Below are 11,818 nucleotides of genomic sequence, written 5' to 3'. Positions count from 1 at the left end.
TTACTTTTAACCTAAACTATCGATAGTCCAAAACTATCGATACTATCGATAGTAGCAATAGTATCGCTACTACCGTATTATTGCCGCTATCGATAGTATTGCTCACGGATATTGAGTATTAATCAATACGATACTAGCGATAGTACTAACGATACCCTGAATAGTTTTCGAGGTCAACTATCGATAGTTTGACTATCGATAGTCTGCAACGTTGATCTGGAATGCTATCTTGCAGCCCAGCCTGTTTTTGTCAGAGTGATGTATGATCTAGAGATGTGCAATATAATCAAATAATCGATAGTATAATAATTTATTGACATTGAATACTTAAATATATACGATCGAAAATTAAAAATAAATATTGCAGTTTTAATATTTAGAATTAGAGATAAACCTTTGCCTCGCCAGTTTCTTACAATCACCATAAGACTATCTAGATGAAGCTAGACTGCCAAATTTATTAAAAAAAGGAAGTTGGAATTTAAAATATTATTGTAACAGAACATTGGATATAATTTAAAAAAACATGTATGTAATATCATTTATACAATTATATCGATTGACGATTATCACTAACCGTAATCTGTTGACTGTTATTATCTGACATCTGACAACTACGTACATAAAATAAGTTTTTTCGAATGTTTTCAATTGTATAATAGAAATATAATAGTCAAACATTATTCTTGTAAAATATTTTGCTATCTTTATTTACCCTATATGTGCTCCGGGTATGTCTTTTTTTTATTTAACTCCAGTAAAAGGCGACTTACCTATATATTTGTTAGAAAATATAGTTATTAAGAGATTGGATTTTTTAAAGAGTGTTATTAAGAAGCAAAACATCGTTTACAACGAATATGTTGTAGAAGGAAGTGTGTATGATACTGTGGGCCATTATATGCTTTGTATTATAGTTATTTTAGAAGGTAACTCGGAATTTACCCAGTTTTTCATAAAAGCTGAAGAATCATTGTTTATACACAGATTAAAAACACTTGCTGCCTATGATTTGAGATGTTTTGCTAAAAAACTTCTTCGTATTATTAGAAAACATCCAATAGATTTAAATTTTCTTAATTCTCTCAGGTCACTTTGTCGACATTTAATATTGAAGCATGTTGTACAACATATCTGCTCTGATACATGTGTCGAAAATTGTTCCCTACATTCAATAAAAGTATATTTTAAACATTGCCTCACATTTATAGCTAAGAGACAAGTCGAAGTGAAACATGGCATAGCTTATATACCTTGTAGCAAATGGAAGACTTATTTAATACAATTATTTAAAGACAATCTAAGAAATAGACTGTCTCGAACAAATTTAGATAGCCTACACAATGATCCAAGGATAACTGACTTCAGGAGATTAGTCAGAAAAGAAATTCCAATATTAAATAATTCTGAGAATAATATTTTAACAAGTAATGAAGTTGATAATTGTTCTAAAAACTTTCCCCCTTGTATGCTTAACTTCCATCAAAGTCTACGAAATAAGCACAGATTATCACACAATCAGAGATTCTCTTATAGTTTATTTTTAAAAGACATTGGTATGCCGGTGGAAGAAGCTGTAAAATTTTGGAGAAATGAATACCAACAAGTCCCTAATGGTAAACATAAATGTTGCCACAGTTGGAAAAATGATGAGAAGAAATTTATTTATGGAATAAGGCACTTATATGGATTAGAGGGTGGTAAAAAAAATTATTCATCTGTAAACTGCTTACGTTTGCAAGGCTTTACTGAAGGCAGCTGCCCATTCAAAACTTTTGACAGTGAAGCAATTTTGCATCTATTAGATATAAAAAAAACTGATTCCTCATGGTCACAAATGAAGAAACTTCAAGAACAACATCAGTACACATGTGCTTGTAAGTTGTATTTTCAAAAGAGATTTCACCGTGTCTCAAACAATGTCTGTGATAGTAACTTTAATTTTAGTCCTGTTAAGTATTACTTTGCAACAAAATGCTAAATGTCATGAATTTGTATATCTTTAAAATATGATTAAAAAATTTTTATACAAAACAACATTTTTTTTATTTCTCACCATCCCCTACAAGGTTAAGTAATTAAAAGTAAGGTTTAGTAATAAATATAAATACATGTACAAAATTAATTAATAAATACTATATGCTTTTGTGAATGCTATTCAATAAATTAATTTATTATCAGTTATTTCTTAATTTTTGAATATATAAGCAGAAATCATATACTAGAAATGTGATTATTATAAATACCAAAGAAAAAAAAGCTTTTCACCCAAAAACGAAATATTATCAAAGAAAATAATAAAATTCAATGGGTAGGGTAGAGTATATCCTTAGATATTAAATTGTTGAATAAAAATTGTTGTCTCGATTTTATACAATATAATTAAATATATGTAAAATACATTTATTTTTAATACAATGTATTAAATTTGTAGCTACTTACTTAATACAATATTTCATTAGACCATACCAAAGTAATTTAGATTATAATTTAGTAGGTAAATTTTAAAAGATACCAATAATACTATATCCAATAATGACTTTTGATTAGTCAAGAAACTGGCAACCCAGTATACGACTGCGATCTAAAACGTCAAAAAAAAAGCGAAGCTTGTGATTTGATTAGTTATTTGTTCTATTATTTTTACAAAATCTCGACTCAATCACAGCAATAATCTCATTGTTTAGGTTAAGATTTGAGCGGTGACATATAATATTTGGGGCAGTTTTATTGTGTTTTCAGTGAAGTGAGTTAAGAGTGATATTTTTATGTGCGTTGTTTAGCTGACGGTCTGTCATGTACTTATATTGGAGGTTTCTTAAATAGACCTTTGATGTCGGGGCTGTGTATAAAAATAACATTGGATTGTCGCGACCGTTCGGGCGGTGGTGCCTAATCCCGCCTGCGCCCCTTTCACGATGGCTTCTAAGAATTTATTGTTTATATCTTTCATAGTTTTGGGTAAGTAAACCAAAGTGTAACAAACATTCCTTAACCAATTATCCAATTGATACTCTCGATATACAATCAGATGTAGTCATGAAATTTTAATGAACAGGATTGATTTAGTTTTAGGTCATGTATATGTTCAATTCCGAATTTGTATATGTGTGAGTTTAGTTAAAATTTGTAATATAATTTTGTCAGTAGATCTAATTATATTCTGAAGAATAAATACAATGGTTACAGTAAGTTTCTTACAAACACAACAAAAAAAATATATGAGTATTTTATTTCATAAATAGTATTATATTGATATATTTATATAAAAGTTTATTTATAAAAGAAAAATATTCCATAAATTATACATTATATTACTAATATTACCATTTTAAAGTAATTTAATTACAATTCTAGTGTTGTCTCATTATTTGTTTTGTTGATTCTTCTAGGGCTTGAAAAAATTAGTTAATAGAGGAAATTGTTATTATTTATACATTTAAAGATGGGCAATGATTATCAAATGATAATAATAGTAAGTGGTCGCCACCATCAAAGGAAATTTGTACTGTAAGATATGTTACTACATTTATTGTTAATGCATCACCAGCCTCGGAAACTATATTAAACCTTTAAGGCTTATATGATAGATGACAATAAAATAGTAGCCAGTTCAATGTTACACCCTTAAGCAAATTTGTCCACTCAAGTATAGGTTTGTATTCCATCACACTTTTCCGGTATGAGTTGGGTTGGTGGATACACATGTAATTTTCTTCACAATGTTTTCTTTTCCTGCTGAGTATGAATCAAATTATAAACACAAATGAAACCTCAGTAGTGCTTATTGGGGTTTGAACTAGCAATCTTTGACTATATGGCTATAAGTTGTAGTTTATATATTAAACTGCTTTAAACATTGCTTAACTGAGATAATGCTGTTACATGAAACAGGGTTCCATCTCCAAAGGTTTAGGATATCTAAACATTTATAATTATTGTTAATTTTATTAACAACAGGTGAGCATATAAAAACATAACAAGTGATTTTTTTTTAAATTATTTTTCTTAGCTGACTACTTTGATAGGTCAAATAAGCTCAGTGAAGTAACAATTGTAGAAATTGTGAGAAAGGTTGTGTTAAGATTCAGCCCTACTGTAATTGCTAGTCTTTAACCATTATTTATTATTGTGAAAAAAAAACATAAATATAAATAGAAATGTAGGTATAACGAAATATTATATTATAGAACTTTATATTAAATTAAAACTAATTATTTTATTATTTCTAGGCATGCATGGAACAATGATCAATGCAGTACAAGCTGCCCCCCCATCGGATGAGAATTTACCACCACGACCTAAAGAGGGTGGAGTCGATACACGTTACTGCGAATTCTTTAACGACAGTATACCACCGCCATGCTACAACACGCAAAATACAACGTGTCCCCCGCGGACTGTAGTAATGGAACAATGCATGCCCATAGAGACAGACAAGAGTAACCATTGCTTCGTTGTTTGGCAATTCGATAACATAACGAACAAAGCAACAGTAAAAGTAAAAGGGTGCTTCCTCGACACCGTCGCGTGTAACGATAGGGCTTCCAATTGTAGACTTCATAATATGAAACTTCCTCTACTTCATTGCTGTTGCGAAGGGGACATGTGCAATGAAAACGCAACGTTTCCGGGACTAGAAGCTGGAATGGCAGCACCGACCGAACTACCTCCAGAACGCATCCCGGCATCTCCTTTACCGACTTCCGAGGATGACACGAAAGCTGTTATAGCCTATACATTGACACCTCTGTTTCTACTATTTGCTATTTTAGTGGGATGTTACCTCTTGTATAGAAAACGTAAGGGGAGCTCATTCGCCGAACTGGGTAGCGCTGAAGCCTCCTTGTCGAGACCACCGTCAGCTGGGGCGGGGATGGAGAACGAAACAGGCGGCCTGCTGAGTCAAGTGACTCTGTGCGAAGTACGAGCTCGTGGCCGATTTGGGGCAGTTTGGAGAGCGAAACTCGGACAGCGAGACGTTGCCGTTAAAGTGTTTCCGTTACAAGATAAGCAATCGTGGCTGGCAGAGCAGGAAATTTACAGATTGCCCCGCATGGACCACCCAGATATATTACACTACATTGGAGTTGATAAAATGGGAGATAATTTGCAAGCCGAATATTGGCTCATCACTGCCTATCATGAGAAGGTATAAATATAACATTACATAATTCATTAATAAAACAATTACAATAATAGCTATGGGGCGTATTGATAATCAAATAAATTTGTCAGACATATGTATGCCTGATAAGGATGTCACGAGTGTATATAAAGCATAGTTGCATAGTTATAACAAAAATGTTTTTTCTATAACATTAGTAAAAATGCAGTGTGTTGCGATGATTGTATATTTTTTTGAAATATTGGGTACTTCTTGGTATGCTGATTGTCACTTGCATCCTCAACTCAATTATATGAATGATGTTGATATTTTTTATGCAGTATAATAGATAAATATTTTGCTTTCTAGGGCTCCTTATGCGATTACCTGAAAGGTCACACCTTAACGTGGCCCGAAGCTTGGCGTGTCGCAGCTTCAGTGGCGCGTGGTCTCGCCCACTTGCACGAGGAAGACGGCGGGAAACCGGCGATAGCACATCGAGATTTCAAATCAAAGAATGTCTTACTGAAGACGGACTTGAGCGCATGTATAGCCGACTTCGGTCTGGCGTTGGTGTTCGTGGCGGGGCACGGCTGCGGCGACGCGCACGGACAAGTCGGCACGAGGCGCTACATGGCGCCCGAGGTGCTGGACGGAGCCATCAATTTCACCAAGGATGCCTTCCTGAGAATAGACATGTATGCGTGTGCGCTCGTTCTGTGGGAAATTTCATCGCGGTAAGTTTAAAAACTTGGACATTTTGTTTGTACCTACACAATACCATGGGTTCAAGCATGGCAAGCACTATGGCCACCTATTGGTAAGTAGTCACCTTCCCATATAGAGGCTGACATTGTAAGATGTATAAACATCTCTACACTGCCAACTATTCAGAGTAGATTGCTGATTGGCGGTAGAATTATTGGTGTGTTGGTGGTAACCACGGGCACACATATAACACAAAACTCTTCCACTCATGAATACTTCATTCAAGTAGAATCATAACTACAAATTTGGTATAAAAACATGCAGGTACATGAAAAATAAACTAAATCATAATTAAAAGATTTACCAAAGATACAACATGTCTGGACAATGTTTAAATCAAGAAAAAAGTCCTCTTAAATCATCAAATTACAATACGATTGAAACATTAAGTTGACACCAATTCAGAATATAGACTTTGCCAAGAAGAACTGATATCAAACTCATTAGTTATATTTTATATATATTTTTCAATTTTTGTGTCGAATATATATGTTATAATTGTTTGCCTTTAATAATTATAATTTATTATGTCATAATATAGATGCAAAGATGGAAACATAGAACCAACAGCACAGTATCGGCTTCCGTTGGAAGAAGAGGTGGGTTCACATCCAGGCCTCGAGGAAATGCAAGAAGCTGTGGTTCAGAGAAAGCTAAGGCCGCACATACCACCTCAGTGGCGCGACCATCCAGTAAGTAACGCTTAATCATTAATAGTGCTTATATTAAAAGTCATACTTATATTGTCCTGTCAGTATATACAGGGTTATTGGTACGACGTTTTCCCTTTAGAGGTAATAGGGATGACTATTTGCGATCAATTTAATCCCCATAGGCATGATACAAAAGTGAATCATTTTTAAGTTATCAAGTTTTTTTAGCTTTTTTCAAATTAAGTCAAAAATGCAAATTCAAAAAATTAATTTAAAAAAATGTATCAATTAATTTTTTTTTTTCTTCTGATTTATAATACTGATCTGATTTATACAACAAAAATGGTATTACAGTTAACATACTGTAACACCAAGAAGAAAATCATAAATACCAACTTTCAAAGTCGGTCAAACTGTATTAATTAATAACATAATATTCATGTCAAGCTGATATACTAATATAATAAATGCGAAAGTAACTCTGTCTGTCTGATACTATATCACGGCAACTACTAAACCGTTATTTGTGAAATATGACATGAAGTGAGCTTGAATCTCAAGGGAGGACTGACAACCGACCTCCAAAACGCGAGTGTAGCTGCGGGCGACAACTGTTATAATATATTTATGCGACTATAATATGGACTTGACTGATCATACATTCTCTCACTTTACACACTGGTGCGGAATTTTTAAACTTACCAAACGTTGACTGTACCTAAATACGTCTTTGTTTTGTAATTATTTCTAGACTCATCCCACTTTTCTGCTTAACATATTAATATTTAATTCCAGGGTCTAGCCGTCATCTGCGATACAATGGAAGAGTGCTGGGACCACGACGCGGAGGCTCGTCTCTCAGCCTCATGCGTGCTGGAGCGCATCGCAGCACAGCGCCCCCCGACTGCCCCCACCGCCCTCACCCCCGACACGACCCCCCTCCTCATCCACGAGCTAAACGACCAGAACACCTGCTGACCACTGGCCGAGGACTTACCACTGATACAGCTCTAATGCGTTGACGCGGTCGAGTTGCTAAAGTAAGCATGCAGTGATTATTTAAATCTTCGTATTGTTTCTGATGAATGACTGTTGTCGATTTTGTTGTGTAACGTCATCATCAGACTCGTGATGTTGTTAAAGGATGATTATGCAACTGTGTGCATATTACGAATAAATCAGTTGAATAACTATCTATTGGTTCATATATTTTTTATTAATTAATGGTTAGGACGAAAACTGGAGTTATATAACTTTTTTTTTTACTATTTATATGACTCAGGTGAGTTAGTGACTCTTTGAATATTGAAATATAATTTTGTACTAAATAATGAATTACGTAAACACTGTACAAATTTTAAAACAAAGATAAGATTTTGACTCAATCTAATAGTTTATAAATAGTAAATACATAATTTATTTTGTATTTTTTTTTTAATATGTATGTTTTAAATATTCATCATGCCAATCATTATGACAAATGTATTCCTTCCAGTGTTGCCATTTTATGAGCACCTTTTTAATAGTTATCAACTTTCAGTCACTTTATGGAAAGAAAGAGTGAAATTAATATTTCTAAGGAAACAGTTTATAATAATAAGAGAAAATAACAGATGGTTACACAATATATTTTTAATTTTGGGGCCAATTGTTTAGTATTTGGCAACACTGCTTAGACACTATTGTAAAATACTCAGCACGGCCGATCAGAGAGCTAAACCGATTTCGCAATAATTTCTATTATAATAGAAAAATTATTATATGCATCGATCAATGCATGTTTAGATGTAGACTGTTTGAATGTCTATTGAGAATACACTATAATAATTTAACTCAATTTTTAATAAATAATATCTTAATGTAAAATGTTGTTCCCAACTGTCATATCAGTCCATATGACATAAGCTAAGTAACTAAGTAAGCTCGATTGGGATGTAAGTTATGAAATAACGTTAAATTTCGAATATGTGGCGTATCTTTATCAAATATTATACAGTTGGTAACTACAAGTATCTTTGTCAAATATTATTGCAGTTTTTGTACGAACGATACTAAATTTTTGTTTCTTAATGATAAATTTAATATTACTTCTTGATACAAATAATATTTTTCTCAATATTGTTAAGTTTAACATAAATGCATTAACTTGAAAATATTTTTGTTAAATTTATAAAGCACTATAAAATTTTAGGACTGTTTGTATTAAATTCAAGACACCAAGAAATTATAAATATATTAGGAACAGAGACTAAACCTATTTTCAAACGTTGGACATTCCGTCGCAAGGTTTCATGTTTAGCCGTTTTATGTCAATAAAATTTAAATTGTGATGTAAATATTATTATTATTTTTTGCAAAATTTCTATGTTTTATAATATGCAAATTGTGCATTTATTTTTTTAAATGTAAGTTTATAATAATATTATCACGTGAGTACAATACACAGTATGGCGATAGAATGCGATTAATTGACACTCACGATTGCGCGTACGCTTGACGACCATTATGGAATATTATATTCCACGAACTATATACATTTAATTTTCGTGGCCATATTTTTTATCATTATTTTTTTTTTTTGTAAAAATATTGTTTAATATAAGACATTTAATATTGTTTATATTTTAAAAACGTATATTAGCTTATTGTTTAGGTAATATGTATAATTTAATGATGTTTTGATATAAGTATATCCATCCAAAATTAGACTGTTTTACGAAATATATATAAAACATATCTTGCCTCACAGTAAGCCCCTTCATAACTGCTTTTCATTTATGTTGACTTAAATTTTGTTAACTCAATAATCTCAGTGGAATAAAACACGAAACGTAACTGAGACGCTTAGTAAAATTTAATGTTGTGTATAGGTAATATGTTAGGACATTTTTAAAGTTTATTAGCGAACATCGAAAATTTAGTATAATTCATGCGTATATTGTTAAAGTAATGTTTGTAATTAATGTTTGTTATTTTTCAAGAGGCCTCTATAAGTCTAACCACTTTTTACGTTAAGCATACCATTCTTGTACCATATCCCTAATTATTCTACAATTCTTTTATTTAGTGCACAAAAAAATGTAAAATCGCATTTTATCATTTCCTATAGCATGCAGAGGGTAGTTTTAACAAATTGTTATTTTACAAAAAAAGTCTGTATAAGACCTATAGTGTCCTCTTCGAACTTCGATTACAAACACCTTATCGTATTTTCATCTGCCTTATATAGCAATATTTTGTGATTTATAGGGGTTATATTAATAATATTGGCATCAGAGAATATCAGTCACAAATTCGAGTATTTTTTATTTATTTCTATTGCATATCATTGTGAAGATTGACGCGATGAGATCTTTGCGAAAATTCAAGGCCGTATTTGAGTGGCACTTTTCTGAAATTTTATTTATGCGATGCGTACGAAGTAGCGAGCGCTCTTTTTTAATTGTTATAAAAAATGGCGCTGGCAAATAAAAACTAAATGGCAGGACAAGAAGAGACTTTGAAAAATGCCAAACTTCAAACTGCAGTTTTCAACATACTATTCGTTTCGCCTAATCACTTATTTTAAGAAATTGTAACGGATCGTGCGTTGTAAAAATATCTCGAAAGAAATGTAATTGTATCATAAATTTATTGTGATTTTATATGCATATTGTACTAAATATCAATAGGAAATACGGTTTGATTTCCTACGCCGAGCATATCACCACACATAGACTAAGCGAGTTGCCAAATGTATAGTTTACTTTAAGATTATCTCTGGATGTCATTGTAACGTTGTGGACACATGCAGCTAATTTAATATTTGTTTGATGTGGCCTAATTCTATTGATATTTATATACTTCAAGCCGTTTTTTAGTAGCCATTATTAACACACTAAACACATCAATAGACTTCGACATTTTATTGGTCTAGGCTCTATGACTTCATTGAAAAACAAATATGGGGGATGTTATCTGTCAGTGTCTAAAGGCACTTCACTTGGCGTAGCTTGTTCGTATAGCGATACCGCTTCCTTTGTTCATATATTTGGTGTATTTGCAAATATACAAATACCTCTTCCACCAATAACTCAAATATGCCAAAATCTTTACGTATTCACAAAAACAAGAGCGTTACAACAGTACTGATTAAATTAAGCGTGGACGGTGAAAAAAAATATGACACCTTTGATGTGTCACTAAAAACTGATAAGTTTGTATATATTTGCGTTACTTTCCATATTTATGCAAATTAAGTAAAATAATGCGAATACTCGAACACGTTATGCCAAATGTAGTGCCGCCATAATTTTACTAACATTTGACAGCTGTGACTATTGTCCGGTTACTATAATCAAGAAACGATTCATTCCGTCTACCCTGCGTAATTTAGTGGCGTTGGATGATACAAGGATATATGAGAAATGACAGGCACTATTGTTTCATTGATTTGTTTTAAAATTGTAAATGTTAATATGATAATTCTGCTCTGTAGTATCATTTTTTGAGTATAGTAACCCCGACTTTAATCGTAATTTGTATTACCAACACAATACACAGTACTTATTATTTTGTAAATGACTATTGTTCGAATATTATGTCCGTGCTGTCTGTCGCAACATATATACACATATTGAACTGTCAATAAATAAAATAATTGTATAAAAGAGATGTTAAAATAATAAAATCTACATTATTTATTATGATTTTGTAATAATATTGTTATTGTTGAATCTGTTATGTTGAAGTTGCAGCTTTAATGCGTTTTATGTAAGTCGTGTCCACAGCTTTAGTATAATTATTGTAAGATAAGCTAGAAGAAATTTAGATTCGTATAGTGTAGGTACTTTTAGATGTTTTATGAGATTCTTCGATCATAGTCGAATTCAGTGTGTCGTGGCGTCAACGATGTTTATCATTTATTTTTAATTTTTAATTAACAAATATAAATGTCTGTTGGAACTTGATGTACTAAAATATATTTTCTAGACATATACGCACTTTTATTTTACCTATCCTCCTTTGTTTGCCATAAGCTAACACTTTTGTTGATGCCAATTAAAGATAAACAAACCACTTCGACCTTGAATTGAGATGGCATTATTGGTCGAGATCTTAAATTACCTATGGTTCACTAATCTAATCTTTGCATAGACAATGATATTTAAACAGTCAATTTTACAACTTTTTAAAAAAACTGATTGAATTGCATAATTATACAGAGCTCTTGGCAAATCACTTGGAAATGTATGTAAATCTAAATATATGTTTGTTTATCTTTATTCCTTCTGCAATTGAAATGTAGTAT

General features: G+C 32.1%; 2 protein-coding genes across 2 annotated transcripts; both read left to right on the top strand.

Moving 5' to 3' along the window:
• Positions 1 to 606: 606 nt before the first annotated feature.
• On the top strand, positions 607 to 1,999 carry LOC113402453 (DNA primase large subunit-like). Its single transcript, XM_026642712.2, has one exon. The coding sequence runs from the start codon at positions 734 to 736 to the stop codon at positions 1,979 to 1,981; it is 1,248 nt and encodes a 415-aa protein (XP_026498497.2). The 5' UTR covers positions 607 to 733; the 3' UTR covers positions 1,982 to 1,999.
• Positions 2,000 to 2,565: 566 nt separating this feature from the next.
• LOC113402395 (activin receptor type-2A-like) lies at positions 2,566 to 11,504 on the top strand. Its single transcript, XM_026642632.2, has 5 exons — positions 2,566 to 2,961; positions 4,233 to 5,152; positions 5,477 to 5,844; positions 6,417 to 6,567; positions 7,324 to 11,504. Exons 1-5 carry the CDS (start codon positions 2,919 to 2,921, stop codon positions 7,504 to 7,506), a joined length of 1,665 nt encoding a protein of 554 aa, XP_026498417.1. The 5' UTR covers positions 2,566 to 2,918; the 3' UTR covers positions 7,507 to 11,504.
• The last annotated feature ends 314 nt before the right edge of the window (positions 11,505 to 11,818 follow it).

This window comes from Vanessa tameamea, chromosome 12 (genome assembly GCF_037043105.1).
Source record: "Vanessa tameamea isolate UH-Manoa-2023 chromosome 12, ilVanTame1 primary haplotype, whole genome shotgun sequence".
NCBI lineage: Eukaryota > Metazoa > Arthropoda > Insecta > Lepidoptera > Nymphalidae > Vanessa > Vanessa tameamea.
This window is presented reverse-complemented; position numbering and strand designations above follow the sequence as displayed.

Bases quoted from the DNA above. Each gene is read 5' to 3' on its own strand.
- LOC113402395 (XM_026642632.2), top strand. From the start codon at position 2,919: ATGGCTTCTAAGAATTTATTGTTTATATCTTTCATAGTTTTGG. The intron at 5,845-6,416 runs GTAAGTTTAAAA...GTCATAATATAG, and splicing joins CTGTGGGAAATTTCATCGCG to ATGCAAAGATGGAAACATAG. The intron at 6,568-7,323 runs GTAAGTAACGCT...ATTTAATTCCAG, and splicing joins CTCAGTGGCGCGACCATCCA to GGTCTAGCCGTCATCTGCGA.
- LOC113402453 (XM_026642712.2), top strand. From the start codon at position 734: ATGTCTTTTTTTTATTTAACTCCAGTAAAAGGCGACTTACCTATATAT.